This window comes from Myotis daubentonii, chromosome 3, assembly GCF_963259705.1.
Source record: "Myotis daubentonii chromosome 3, mMyoDau2.1, whole genome shotgun sequence".
Classification (NCBI taxonomy): Eukaryota; Metazoa; Chordata; class Mammalia; order Chiroptera; family Vespertilionidae; genus Myotis; species Myotis daubentonii.
The window spans coordinates 213,373,899-213,388,293 of record NC_081842.1 but is presented as its reverse complement, the minus strand read 5'-3'; the positions used below and the strand labels follow the sequence as shown (position 1 = coordinate 213,388,293).

The 14,395-nt window shown below is 58.9% G+C and overlaps 2 protein-coding genes across 5 annotated transcripts in view; one reads left to right on the top strand and one right to left on the bottom strand.

Moving 5' to 3' along the window:
* Positions 1-325: 325 nt before the first annotated feature.
* Positions 326-14,389, bottom strand: MTHFR (methylenetetrahydrofolate reductase). Of its 4 annotated transcripts, none has more exons than XM_059691244.1 (12): positions 14,269-14,389; positions 9,767-10,009; positions 8,444-8,682; positions 7,651-7,761; positions 5,451-5,644; positions 4,526-4,776; positions 4,113-4,247; positions 3,736-3,916; positions 3,297-3,479; positions 2,355-2,456; positions 1,491-1,610; positions 326-1,151 (listed from the first exon to the last, which is right to left on the bottom strand). In XM_059691244.1, exons 2-12 carry the CDS (start codon positions 9,997-9,999, stop codon positions 927-929), a joined length of 1,974 nt encoding a protein of 657 aa, XP_059547227.1. In that variant the 5' UTR covers positions 10,000-10,009; positions 14,269-14,389; the 3' UTR covers positions 326-926. The 4 variants fall into 4 exon arrangements, with proteins under 4 accessions (XP_059547227.1, XP_059547228.1, XP_059547226.1 ...); XM_059691245.1 differs by having other exon boundaries at positions 9,767-10,012; positions 14,269-14,387; XM_059691243.1 differs by lacking the exon at positions 14,269-14,389 and adding an exon at positions 10,275-10,479.
* The window catches only part of CLCN6 (chloride voltage-gated channel 6), a 35,664-nt gene continuing 35,347 nt past the window's right edge, over positions 14,079-14,395 (top strand). Inside the window, exon 1 of the mRNA XM_059691241.1 lies at positions 14,079-14,199. The gene's annotated coding sequence lies outside the window, so the exon portion shown is untranslated. The remainder of the gene's footprint in view (positions 14,200-14,395) is intronic.

Here is a 14,395-nt window from a genome sequence, read left to right as displayed (position 1 = left end):
GACGGACATGGAGGGGATGTGCCCACAGGCTGCTCTTTGGACGCCCCCCACCCCCACCCCCTTAAGCTCAGGCAGGGATGGGGACAGAAAAGAGCCCACGTGCACCTGCCAGTCACCACCCTGGGCAGCGCAGCTTGAGGGCCGATTCCTGGGCAGCAGTGCCAGGCAGGCAGATTCCGGATGCGCAAAGGGCAGAGCAGCTGGCAGGAGGAGGTCCTGCCCGAAAACTAAGCCAGGAAAACAGAAGCCCTGCTCGAGTGACCTCATGTGACCTCGCCTTTGCCGTCGGTGGTAACGGGCAGCCGAGAAAAGGGAAGGCGGAGGCTCCACCAGGCACAGAGCCCTTAAGAGGAACTTTATCCCTGGCGCCACCAGAACAGAGACAACTGCTCCCTAAAGCAGCATGGCGGAGGTGAAGCCCAGCGGGCCCCAGGGAGGAGGCGGCCTGTGTTATTAGGGTTCAGCCCCAGACCCATCCGGGGGCCTGGTGCCAAGGGTAGTGTCTGCCCTTCAGTTACAAGTAGGAAGTGCCCAGCTGCCGACCTCTCGGAGGCAGAAGGGAGCAGCATCTTCACTCTGCCACAGCTATCGGCAATGCCACGCGTGCCTGCTGCCCGTGTGTGCTTTGCCCGTCTTCCATAGCCCCAAGTGCACGGTCACCGGCAGTCTCAGGCTGGCTCTGAGAGGCTGCCTGGTATGAGGGCCCCGTCAGCCATAACCAGTCTCCTCCCTTTCTCAGGGAGGATGGTGGTCCACCCACCGTGGTCCTGGGCGGGATGGAGGTGCTCCCCGCAAAAGAGCAAAATCTCCCGGCCGAACAGGGAACACCAGGTCCCTCGTGGGGCTGACTCAGGTCCCGCCGAGCCCGGAGCCTCACACCAGCACGGCTGCCGTTGTACGTGAGGGAGTGTAGGAGCCTCAGGATGTCAGGGTGCAGGGTCACGGAGCCTGTCCGCTCTCGCTCCGGGTCTGTTGAGAAGTTCAAAAGTGTCTTCCACCACCTGCCACAGGCAGTTGTCCAGCGGAAACTCGTTGTCTACCAGGTTGACGAGGAAGTAGTTGTCGTGGATGTACTGGATGATCATCCGGGACGGGGACTCCTCGTCGTACAGCTTGCCCCACTGCTTCACCCACAGGGCGAAGGCCTCATCCTGCACGGGCACACGAACAGGCGCAGGCGCAGTCACACACAGACATGCCAGTGCAGACACAGCCACACAGGCCCGGCGAACAGGGCTGCCCTTGGGTCAGGGGTCAGGGGTCAGGGCTCCGTGCTCGGCCCAGGAGGACATTCCCGGGAACAGAACCAGGCCCCCTGCGGGGCCACCACCCACTCCCAGCCCGGAAATAGCTGTGGCTCAGAGTCAGGGTACAGCCAGGAGGGCCGGGAGGGCCAGCCCTGGGGGCACGGCTTCCAGCCACTCTGGGGCCTAGCAATCCTGCTGCCAGGTGTGCCCAGAGGGCAGGGCAGGCCGCTCCCAGCCCCTTACCTTCCAGAACATGAAGCTGACAGGATCCACCACCGTGGGCTGGATGATCTCTCGCCCAGGGAAGATGCCCCAAGTGACAGCGTTGGGCTGCAGCTCGGGGGCATTGGTGATGTTTTCCCCCTGGGGTGAGAGGGGAGGTGGGAGCAGACGGGACAAAGCCAACCAGAGCCCCCTGGTTGCCCAGGCAGCCCCTGCTCCACCCTCTCCCCCTGCCCCTCCCCCAGCTCTGTGAGCCTGAGACCTAGAGGCCACATGAGCACTTCCTCCTCTCTCGCTTCAGTCAGCTCCACACCCAGCGGTTCTGCCTGCTTCCTCTCCACTCTGCTCCCTGGGGTCTAGCCCAGCTGGGCCTCTGCTACTCAGACAAGGGCCTCTGACTCTAGTGTTCCCGGGCCCATTCGTCATCAGCTGTCTGCTGTGACCTGCCTAAAATAACACCCAGAGCCAGTCGCTCACTGCTTGGAAAGGCTCCCTCCTGCCTCCAGGGACCATGGAGGCCCCTGAGCCCCTGCTCAACACTTTAGCCTCGCGCTCCTCCGCAGTCGGCGGTGACACAGTAGCTGTAGACGCTGCCTCTGCGCACCCTGCCCTTCCCCAGGAACGCCCTTCCCTCCTTGTCCTGAAGGATTCAGGCCACAGAGGACCCTCCATGAAGCCTCGGAGACCTCCCAGGTTAGGTGTCCCTCCCCTGGGTCCCCAGCATCCTTACTGAACTGAACTGTCCCGTTATCCACGGACGGGCCTCGCTCACTAGGCTGGGAGCTCCGCCTGCCCGGGGCCAGTGCCTGCTGAGTGCGGGAGTGACCGTGGGTGCCCTCGGCTGGCAGCTGCCCCGCTGAGCACCTGTGCGTGGAGCTGGCCTACCTTCACGTCCACGATGTGGTAGTTCACCCGCTGCTCGTACTTCTTCAGCACCTGCAGGAGTGCCCCCACCGTCTCTCGGGAAGTGAAGAACTCCAAGTAGGCCTGGGGAGCAGGCGCCCGTCACCCCTGGTCCCTGCTGGCCGCCTTCTCGGCGCTCAGCAATCCCCGTCGGATACCCCCAGGGAGGACCCACGCGCACAGGTGTGTGGGACACAGAAGACAGGGGCACTAGTGGTGGCCACACGGATGGAGTCTGGAGCAGGTGGTGAGACTTCCCAGCTGGCCAGTCTGCGGGACCTCTGCCAGCCCGCCTCCCGTTACGCAGGGAGGCCCCCGGAGAAGCCACCGTAAAGCCGGCGAGGAGGCCGCTGTGGAGCGCAGGCTTGTGGGACGGGCCTGCCCCCTCCCACCTGCCCCCTCACTGGAGGTGACAGTGACTCTAGTGGCTGCTCTGGCACCCACTGGATCAGAGATTGAGCTGGGTGTACGCCGTCACGTGCCGTAATGCCCATAATACTGCAGGGTGGGCCCTCTCAGCCCCATTTCCCAGATGAGGCAAGTTCAGGGAAAGTGAGGACCTGGGCCCACTGGTGATAAACAGCAGAGCTGGTCCTCACACTGGGGTCGTTCTAATCAGGGCCCAGGGGTTCAGTGTGAGTGTAACTCTCACTCCAGCCGCCCAGGGGAGAGGTGGCAGCTTGGAAGAGAAGTGGGTGCTTCCTGTTCCTCCCACGTGCTAAGCTGTACGTGCCTCCCCACAACATGGGGTGATCCGTCCCACCTGAGAAGGCGAACCCCACCCAGGCCTGACCTAAAGCGGGAGCTCCCGTCCACCCAGGTCCACTGCTGCTCAGTGAAGGGCCCAGAGAGGAAGCTCCCTGTCCCCATCGCTGGGGCTCCTGGGGGCCAGTCAAGCTGGGGCGGCCCTGGGCCCCTGCACACCTTCTGGAAGACATAGCCCCCGCTGGGGCCCCAGCCCACCACCGGGTCAGAGGACGGCTTCCCGTTGATGTTGGGCTGGGAGTTGATGGTGAGGATGCCCTGCCGGTTCACACGCAGCAGCTCCTCCTTCATCAGGCTGGTCTCGGCCGCCAGGGGCTCGTCATTCCAGGGCAGGCAAGTGACCTGGGAGTGGGGAGCCGGGCTGGGCTGACCATCGGATCTGGTACTCTGGGCCCCTCCCTCTCCAGGGCCCCGCAAGACACCCAGCCTGTCTCTGCCTCTGTAAGCCCCTCCCAGGCCCCCCAGCTGGCGACTTCCCAACTCACCCTTCTCCCTGGGCTGAGGTGCCACGTCCAGAGCAGAGAGGAGGCTGAGGGTGGGCAGGCCACAGGGAGACGGGGTGGGGGTGTAACCAGGGGCCCCACTGAGCACCACTCACTGTACAGCCGCTCTGGTTTGGCTCCCCCGAGAGGTAGTGGACAAAGACTTCAAAGACACTTTCTTCACTGGTCAGCTCCTCCCCCCACATCTTCAGCAGCTCCTCCCTCGGGGCCTTGCTCGTCAGGTAGAAGAGGTAGTAGTCCTTCAGCTCCCCGAAGGCTGGCGAGGAGGAATGGCCCCTGCAGAGGACGTGCCCCGTGGTCCCCGTGGTCAGGGCACAGCCTCACCTCGGGCTCCTCACAGGACGACGGCTGTCCCACACACCAGAGGTCATTCTGTGACTCCAGTCCCCCCAGGGCAGAGAAACATGCCAACTCCTGCCTCCTGCCTCCCAAGACACAGGACCCACTTGCAAAGGACAGCCTGCGGCCTCACCAGCGGCCGTTGGGGAACTCGTCCCAGTCCTGGGTGCGGTAGATGTAACTCTTGGGTCTGGAGGCCCAGAAGATGGGACGCACATCTTCCTCCCGGCGCTTGGGGTGGGCACTGACAGCCCAGGGCAGGGGACGCCTGGGGGAGGTTGGGGACAGGCAGGGACTGGCTCAGGTCCTCAGGGAGAGGACCCACTGAGCTGGGTCTTTCAATCTCACTTGGAAACATCAAGGTGCGTACGGACCTCCCACGGAGGCTGGAACCCCATGTGCCTCCAGCCACAGCACAGACAAGCCCTGCCCCCGTGGTGTCCAGCCCTGCTAGGGCGCACTCTTGCTGTGACTTCCATCTGACTTATCTGCCCCCTGACCTCCCTCTGTGGCTCCCGGGCCTGTGTTGGGGGCCCCTGGCCTCACCTGGGGTCCTCGGCCCACATGCCCAGGCGCTTGAGCACCTCGGTGGTGGCCATCCTGCGGTTGAGGGTGTAGAAGTGCAGGCCGGGCACCAGGCCACTGGCCAGCAGCTCCTGGCACAGGCTCACGGCCTGGTCGATGCCGTAGTTGCAGATGGCAGCGTCGTTGTCCTTGATGGGCTCGATCACGTCCCTGATCTTCTGCGGCACCTCCAGCTTGGACAGCTTCACGAGCTGCCGCAGGGAGTGGTAGCCCTGCCGAGACACGGGGGTGTCTCTCACCCCGTCTCTCACCCCATCTCTCACCCCGTCTCTCACTCTGCTGCTCCCCTCTGTTCCCTCCAGGCCTCCGGGCCGACTGCAGTGTGACACAGACCCAGGAAGTCTGGCCACACTGTACAAGCGCCCTTGCCTGGTCCTGCTTTTCCCAGTCTGCAGGGGACCCGGCTGCCCAGAGCATCCCTGCCGTCGGCCTGAGCCAGCCCTTTAGTCCCAGTGGTTCCCAAGCCTCCCGGGTCACCGGAATCACCCGCAGGACTTAAGAAGTAAGGTACACACTCCCAGGCCCCACCTCAGACCTACTAAATCAGAACTTGTAGGCCTGGGATCTGAAGTCCATCTTTTGAAAAAGCTTATCGAATGATTCTGATGACAGCCGCGTTTCGGAAACATTGATTTAATAAAAATTGAGGGTGAGAGCTATCATGATCCCTTGTAGCGACACTTGTCAGTAAGCCAAGTAAAACAAGCCCCTCCGTCAGGTGCTGTTGCTGGTTTGGGGGGGTGGGGACTGGAGGTAACCCAAATGGGGTGGTGAGAGGACATCTGCCAGAGGCATCTGGCAGGCAATCCACTGAGCGTCCAAGAACCTGACCACGAACTGAGCGCCGGGGGTGGGAGGAGTCCGCCAGCCCGCCCGGGCCCCTCACCTGAATGGGGAAGATGCCGGGGAGGATGGGGCAGGTGATGCCTATCGCGGAACAAGCCTTAACAAAGTGGAAGAACGTGTCAGCCTCAAAGAAAAGCTGGGTGATGATGAAGTCGGCTCCCGCAGACACCTTCCCCTTCAAGTGCTTCAGGTCGTCCTCAAAGCTCTCGGCGTCGGGGTGGCCCTTGGGGTAACCTGTCGACAGGGTGGCAGTCGGGAGAGGCGGGCTCCACCTGCTCCAGGTGAGGAAGGAGGAACCCCGGGAGCTGGCGACACAGTTCTCTGCCTCCAGGGTCCGGACTCGGACCTCCCACCACCACCGGATGGCCGGGTTGACACGGCGAGTAGCTGGGCTCACGGCTGATGTCCCCCTCACCCAGGAGGTGACGTCCGGTGAGCGGTGGCTTAGAGCCACCCTCCCAGAAGTGGGAGCAGATTGCTCCAAACCCCACACTGTCCTGCCTCATGTCCCTTGCAACCAGCCAGGTAAACCAGCCTGTGCTTGGTGGTCCTGGAGGAGAGAAAATGCCTCGCTCAGCAGTTGGGCAGCACTTGTACTGCACTGGACTCTACACATTGGATTAAAGCAGCGCTTTTAACATTAAAATTACTTTAAAAAAAACCAAAAACCACCACACACACACAAAATAAAACATTGAAATTACTCAGAGGTCCAAGAAAGGGAAAAGCCAGCAGGTTACATGAGGAAAAAGGGGAGAAAGCTCAGGTGTCCTGCTTGAAGAAAAGAATGGAGAGAATATAGTAACTATTTCTAAGTGGCCAAAGGGCCGTCATGGTCAAGTTCATATTCTCTGATGCTTCTCATGGCAGAACCAGGATCAGCCAGAGGCTGCCTGACAAGGGACCAAGCAGCCCCACTAAGCAGCGAGCTCCTGGGGTACGAGGACACGGGCGCAGCGGGATTCCCACATGCCAGGGACACACGACAGAATCGGAACTGCCCGGGAGGCGGGAGCGGTGACCCTGGCTCCTCGCTGGCTCCAGGAACTCTCTGGCCACTCGCCTAAAGGACCGAGCTCACGGAGCCCGGCCTGCACAGGAAGACTGGCTCGCTCAGCCAGGGCCGGGGGCAGGCCTCAGACCCAGGCTGGTGGGAAGCCAAGCTGCTCTGGACGTGGGGCCTGGGGTTAAACCCAAAGTCACCTACAACGAGTAATTTCCCTGCAGCCACATGGCTTATGTTTTAAAGTTTGGATCACTTTTGATATACTACTCCATCAAGTGGCTTTGTTTAATATAAAAAATGAATTTCCCCAAAAGATTTGAGGAAAAATGTCATGCCAAGATGATGTACCAATGAATCCCCAGACCTCACCACACCCAAGCCCCTATTTGAGAAGCTGGAGGCCTGACCCTGTTAGTGGGATAGGAGGGAAGACCCCCCACCCGTTTCCAGCAGGTAAACCTTGCCTCCTGGCTGCAGCCAATGGAACTAGAGTTCAGCTGATCTGATTCTCCTGAGACTGTGGAGTTGACAGTGAGGCCTGTCAGTCAGTCTGGGCTGATTGACAGTGGAACTGACCCGGCGCCCTCGGGAGCAGGTGTGCAGCAGGAGGCAGAGCTGGGGGTTCTGTGGCCCCAAAGAGATTGAGGGCCTTGGTTTCTTTAAAAAAAATTTTTTAATATGTTTTTATTGCTTTTTAGAGGAAGGGAAAGGGAGAGAGGGAAACACCGGTATGAGAAAGAAACATCAACCTGTATGCCTCCCATATGCACCTCGACCCGGATCGAACCCCAACCCCAGCATGTGCCCTGACCAGGTATGGAACCTGTGACCTTTTGTTGTACAGGACGACACTCAACCAGCTGAGCCACACCGGTCAGGGGGGCCTTGGTTTCCGACTGCCTCCCGGCTCCAGCACCCAGTGAGGCCTGGCGCGGCTTCCTGACCTTGGGTTCTGCGATTCCCTGCCGCCTAATAAACACTCCTCTTTGGTGTTAAAGAAGAACAGGCCGGGAAGCAGGCTAAGGACATGAAAAGGCAGAGAAACAAAACCTTCGGGGTGGTGGTAGCCTGGGCGGGGAGCGGATGATAGGACGTTGAGTCAGGGCATTAACCTGCCTCTGCCTGGCTCTCCTCTGGCACAGGCCCGCAATGCACGGGGTCACCACACCCTGAACTGACTACAGGTGAGCTCTCTGTGCCTGTCCCCTCCCACTGGGACGCTCCCGCCACTCACCTGCCACACAGATGTCAAAGTAGTCACCAAACTCGCTGCGGATGAGCTTCACCAGGTCTGTGGCGTAGCGGAAACAGCCTTCCTCCTCCTCCCACTGGTCGCCTACAGGGTCTGCAGGGTTGGTGAAGGTCATGGTCACTGAGGCTCACTGATCTGCAGCTAGTTTTTCTGTGCCTTCTCTTTACCCCTACACCTGGGACCATGAGCTCCTCAAAGGCAGAGCCCTGGTGCTATCCCAGTTGGTGTCTCCTCTTGCTAGCGTAGCACTTGGTAAGCAGTGGGAGGGAAGACAGTGCCCAGCCTGTCGGACATTTACCAAGCACTGACTCTGCGGGCACTGGGCTGGCAGCGTAGAGCAGGGGACAGCTGCTGCTCTCAGCTTAGCTTGTAGCATCTGAGACCCCCCGCCCCCCACTCAAACCTGGGTGCCTAGCCTCACTCAACCAACCCCACTGCTCGCTGTCCTATCCTCTTGGAGCTCTTCCCTCCTGGGAGAATCTTCTACTCATCTCAAGTGAGAAGTGGTCTTGTAGCGGGGAGCACAAGGCTTCACGACCCCACCCATCAGGCTCCCTCTTCCCACACTGGCCAGAGGCACAAGCAGCTACTTTTAATCCCGGGACAAGTGCCAGAACCGCAGTCTTGATTGGGCCAAGAGCTGGGTGCAACCAGTGATCAATGAAGCTATGAAGCCAGGGCAGAGGGTTATCAGGCACCAGTTGCACTCCTGACTGAACGCCTACGTCAGGGTCAAGAGCTCAAGAGGTGGCTCCAACTGGGCAGGGCTCCACACCTCCTCTCAGTGCCAGGATGTTCTTCAGACCCAGCTGCTTGGCCTTGTGCAGATGGCCCGTGATCTCCTCCTGGCTCTGACGGCAGCAGGTCATGTGCAGTACGGTCTCCAGGCCACAGTAGTTGACAGCAGCGCTGGCGATGGCCATGGAGGAGGTCTCCTTGTCCGAGCCAGGGTCTCCTGCTGGGTGCCAGGTCACATCTATGAAGAGGGGGCCACCTGCCCCCATCTGGTCAAACCTGTTGGGAATTTCTTTCTGAAGGGAGATTCCTGCGGGCACACCATCCTTCGCCACCTTCTGTGGGGTCCGGGAGTTAGAGAAGCATCACAGGAGGCTGGACTCAGACTGGCCCGCATTCACGTCCTGACTTTGCTACTTATTAGCTGTGTGACCTTGGGAAAATTAATCTCCTTTTCCTCATTTCTACAATGTGACAGAGAACAGTACCTACTTCATAACTCTATGAGACTATTATGAGAGATGGCTCCTGAGCTTTTAGAACAGTGCCTGGTACATGGTGAGCTGCTTTCATCAGGATTACTATTGTGGAGGTAATATATAACAACATAACCATGCTGTTTGAAAGCAGTACTGTAGACTTTCCAGTGCTGGCATATTTGTTATACTGGGTGAGTTAAGTTCACTGGGCGAGGGTTGGAGAACGCTCAAGGTGGCAAGCAGGGCCTCATTCCAGGAACACGAGAGAAGAGGGTCAGCAGACACACGTTTCTATCGTGCTACCCCTCCCCCCGATCCTGGTACAGCAAGCAGTGCTGCAGAGCAAGGCCACAGTCCAGGAACCAGACTCAAGAGACACGGGGGTGTGCACGCGCTGTTACAAGCTATTTAACGAGGTATTTAAACATCCTCGTGCCTCCAACTTCAAGCCTTGGGAGCTAAACATGAGAAGTGAAAGTGGTAAAAAGCGTCGGCTTTTAAGAAAAGGAGCTGTGATTCATAAAGTGCTAACGTAATTCAGTTGGCATTTCTAGATTCCAAGAGGCACAACCCAAAAGCCTAACTTGTGGAAATGTTCTCCAAGACGCTGCTCTGTGATTTCCTAAACTACACTCATGATCCAGCCTGACGTGCTGCCAAAGAATGCTGAGAGTCAACATGTTTAACCCGATGTGGAGTGTGTCTGACACTCCAGAGGCTTGGGGGCACTTTTTCTGACAACTGCGAAGCTGTGGGTCCAATGGCCGACCCTGCCTTTACTCTTCCGCCCCCTCTGGTGGCCTCTTTCTGCCGGGTCAAAGGGGCCCTTCTCTCCACCCGCCCCTCCTAACCTGGCCCTGCTCCGTAACCTCACATCCACTCACCTTGAGATGAGATTGACAGCGCCCTGCGCCGTCCGCGGAGGGAAGAATTCCAGAGAGAACCACTTGTCACCGGACTCCATCCTCCGCCTCATCTTCTCCCTGAGTCTCTCGTGCCGCTCAGGGTCCAGCCCTGGCGAGGTACATCTCGAACTATCCTTGGGGCTCTCCATGCCGCTGCTGCTGCCCTCCGGGCGGGGGTTGGGGCTGCCATTCCCACTGGGTTCGTTCACCATGGCCGAGCTCCTGCTACACGAGATGGGGGCAGGGGGCGTCAGAAGCCGGCAGGCAGCCAAGCCCCAGAGAGGCAGGGTCAAGTGACAGTTGCTGCATTTCCACCCAGGGTCAGGGTGATAAGGCCCCCGCCGGCTGGCTCACACGCCACAGCTACCACCCACGGCGCCGCCTCGCTCAAAGCTGCTCCCCCTGCTGCTGCCCGACTCCGTGTATGACAGCCCCCTCCCATACAGAAACATGCCCCTTCAGCCCTCGGACCCGCAGTGGCAGCTACCTGAGGGAGGGTGGCACTGAGAACCTCATGATGCCAGCCTCCAGGGCCTGCATTCCTAGGGAGGGGCAGCAGTGCCTGGCTGGGAGGACCTCGGGTTCTAGATGGTCCATCTCTGCCAGCTTGGACCCAGACTGGGCTGGGAACAGGAAACTTCCCCTGCGGGTGTTTCTCTCATGGGCGGAGCAGTGACAGAGGAAGAGCTTAGAGCTACAGCTGGGACCTGCGTAAGGGAGAGGGAGGCGGGGGCAAGGCCTCCGGGCAGAGGGAGGGCTGAGGCTCCAGCTGTAGTAGGCAGATAGAAGGAGGGCCAGAGACTGTGGGGGTTGGTGGAGATGAGGCCAACAGACGTTCAGGGTCACTGGATCACTCTCCAAAGAAGAAATAGCTGATCCTGTCCTGCCTGGGACAGCTCCTGTTGCTTGGAACAGTTTGTGTGCAGGATGGAGGAGGCGAGGGCTTGACAAAGCAGCCAGATTTCTCCTGAATTCCTGCTACTCCAAAAAGACTAGGTCATGCGTTAGAACTTGATAATTGGCTGGGTTCCAAAAGTAGCCAGAACCAAGTTCAGGGAGGGCTGAGGTTATGTCCAACTCAGAATAAAGGCTACCTGATGGAAGGAGACTTTGACTTGGGGTGATGAAGACACAATACAAAGCACATACGATGTATTATAGAACTGTACACCTGAGACCTGTATAACTTTACCTGCCAATGGTTACCCCAATAAATTTTAAAAAGTTTTTTTAAAAGAGCAAAGGCTGCCTTCCCGGTACACCCCCACTAACACACACCACTGAGGTCAGTTAAACTAATTATAGTGACTGCTCAGCCACACATCCCAAGCTCTGAGCCATGGCAACCACAGGCAGGCCAACAAAGGGCATGGTGCCAGTGGGCAGTTTAGTGGGAAAAATAAGTCAAATACTTAAAAACAAAACACTACTCTTGCACAACTATGTACAAATAGTCCTTAAAATCTAGTCCTTAAAATCAGAGGAACAATCAGGCCAAGTTCATTCCTTTCAGGGCACATCCACAGCTAAGCTGGTGTTCTTTTTATTCTAATCCTATATAATAAAGAGGTAATATGCAAATTAACCCTCACGTCCTCACAAGATGGCTGCCTACAGCCAGGCCGGCAAGGGGGTTAGTGAGGGATGACCAAGTGACTGAACAAGCAGGCTGTGTGGGGCAACCAGGCCAGCAGGGGGGCAGTTGGGGGTGACCAGGCCAGCAGGGGGGGCAATTAGAGGCAACCAGGCCAGCAGGGGGGGTAATAAGGGGTGACCAGGCCAGCAGGGGTGGGGGACAGTTAGGAGCAACCAGGCCGGCAGGGAGTGGGCAGTTGGGGGTGACCAGGCCGGCAGCAGTGGCAGTTAGGGGTGATCAGGTCGGCACGCAGAGGCAGTGAGGGGCAATCAGGCCAGCAGAGGGGGGCAGTTAGGGGCGACCAGGCAGGCAGGCAGGTGAGCGATTAGGAGCCAGTGGTCCAGTATTGTGAGAGGGATGTCCAACTGCCAGTTTAGGCCCAATCATTGGGCCTAAACTGGCAGTCAGACATTCCCCAAGGGGTCCCAGATTGGAAAGAGTGCAGGCTGGGCTGAGGGGACCCCCCCCCCCCGCACAAATTTTGTGCACTGGGCCTCTAGTCCTATATAATAAAACCCTAATATACAAATCAACCAAATGGCAGAACAACCAGTCACTATGACGCACACTGACCACCAGGGGGCAGACGCTCAATGCAGGAGCTGCCCCCTGGTGGTCAGTGCACTCCCACAGGGGGAGCGCCGCTTAGCCAGAAGCCAGTCCCCACGGGGGACATCCCCCAAGGGGTTCCCAGACTGCGAGAGGGTACAGGCTGGGCTGAGGGGCTCCCCCTTCCCCCACTGCACGAAATTCGTGCACGGGGCTTGGCCCTCACAGCTGCGGTGTCTGCCTTGGCCCTCACTGCCTTGGCTTCATCTGGAAAGTCCTCCAGAAGGCCATTCGGCTGTCTGGCCTAATTAGCATATTACGCTTTTATTATTATAGACTAGAGCAGGGGTCCTCAAACTTTTTACACAGGGGGCCAGTTCACTGTCCCTCAGACCATTGGAGGGCCCGACGATAGTTTAAAAAAAAAACTAGTCAGCTGCTAAGCAACAGGCAGCAGCGGCAAAAACACCCGGAGGGCCGGATACATGTTTTTGGCGGGCTGCATGTGGCCCCCGGGCCGTAGTTTGAGGACCCCTGGACTAGAGGCTCAGCGTGCACGAAATCGTGGGCAGTTAGGGTCCCTAGGCCTAGCCTGGCCTCCATCACATGGCCTCTGCTGCCCTGTGACACTACGTGAAGCTCCCTGCCCCAGGACACTCCACGATGCTCGCGGCCCCTCGACTGCTCCGTGAGGCTCCCCCTGCCTCTTGATGGCTTCTCGAACCCCGCAACTGCTCTGCAAAGCTTGCTGCTGCCCCGCGAAGCTCGCCGCTGGACGCTCCATGAAACTCCCTCGCCCCGTGACTGCTTTGCGAAACTCACTGCCGCCCGGGTGACTGCTCCCCTAAGCTCACAGCCACCCCACGAAGTAGCAACAGGCCCCAGTCCCACCCCACCGCCAGCGCCCCCTCATGGTGAGCGGCTCAGGGGCGGGGGAGGGGGTACCAAGAGGTGCTCCATGCACTTCATGGTGACCAGTCGCCCGTTCAGTCGTGACGGTACCTAGCTCTTTATATATATTAGGATATTTTTAAATGGATTTCAGAGAGGACGAGAGGAGAGAGAGACATCAATGATGAGAATAATTGATCGGCTGCTTCCTGCACGCCCCACACTGGGGATTGAGCCTGTGACCAGGGTATGTGCCCTGATGAGAATTGAACTGTGACCTCCTGGTTCATAGGTCATTGCTCAACCACTGAGCCACACCAGCTGGGCTAAGCTGGTGTTCTTAACCACTCTGGGATCCTAGAGTCATGAGAAACTGATGAAATCCAGAGCTCCTCTCCCCTAAAACACAGAGGCGCCATCACCCATAGCCACACACCAGAAGTCAAGAAGTCAAGTCCAGACTAAGAACACTTGCACCAACGTTTGCTCTCCCCAGGGATGCCCTGTTTTGGTTCTGACATAAAACTCCTGCTTCTCAATGAGGGTGGCCATCGGGAGTGAGAAACAGGTAAGTGTGTCAAGATCTGCCTGGCTGGCCTTTCTGCTGGAACAAAATCAAGAGAGGGGGAGGAGACGGAACCACCTACAAATTACCTGCTCTTTCATTGGTTCCATAAAAACTTACTGCGTTCCTAGTACGTGCCAGGCACAGCCCTTTCCACCTTCTTTCTCGTGCCTCTACTTACCCATTTCAAGCTGTGCTCCCGCAGCACCCTGGATTGTAATTGTGGGTTCACAGGTTTGTCTCCCCTCCTGCCGCTCTCCTGCCCCGCCCCCCAGTTCCAAGACCAGGGTGGGATCCTGCCTTTGACGGGTATCCTGATATTCCTGTGACTGGCACAAGGTAATGCGACGGCCAGCCCTGAGCGCCAACAGGCCGGGCTCTGTCGCTCTGATCTCAAAATAGCCTTCTGCCATTTACTAGACACTTAATCGGCGAGCGGTGGGGGCATATGGAGGCCACAGCTGAACGCAGCCGGACGCGATGGGCCCGGGGTGGGGGGTGGGGTGCGGAGGACGCATGTGTGCCAGCGGCCCAGGGCGGGGAGGCAGGTTTAAAAGGCTGGAGACGTAAAAACACCTCCCGCGCCCAGGTGGCTCCAGAGCCGCCTCCTCCTCTGGTGTCTGTCCAGGCCGGGACTAAAAGAGAGGGTTTGCTTCAGGACTGGGGGTGACAGTCTTTGGGGGTTACACTCGTCCCGCGAAAGAAGCTCACAGAAGTGGCGGGAGCCCCGGCCTAGAGGGGCAGACCGGCCTCACTGCCCCCCGCACAAAGGTAAGTCACGGCCCCAGCTGGTGGCCCCCGTTGCCAGGTCTGTGTACCCCGCGCCACGCCGTCACTCACCCTCCCGTAGCGGGCGCCGCACAGCACGCGTGCCAACTAGGCTGCGAGGCCGCCGCGGAGTCGCTGCGAAGGGGGCGGGGCGCGCGGCCTTGGAGTCTGTTGCTAAGGGAGGCGGGGCCAGGGGGCG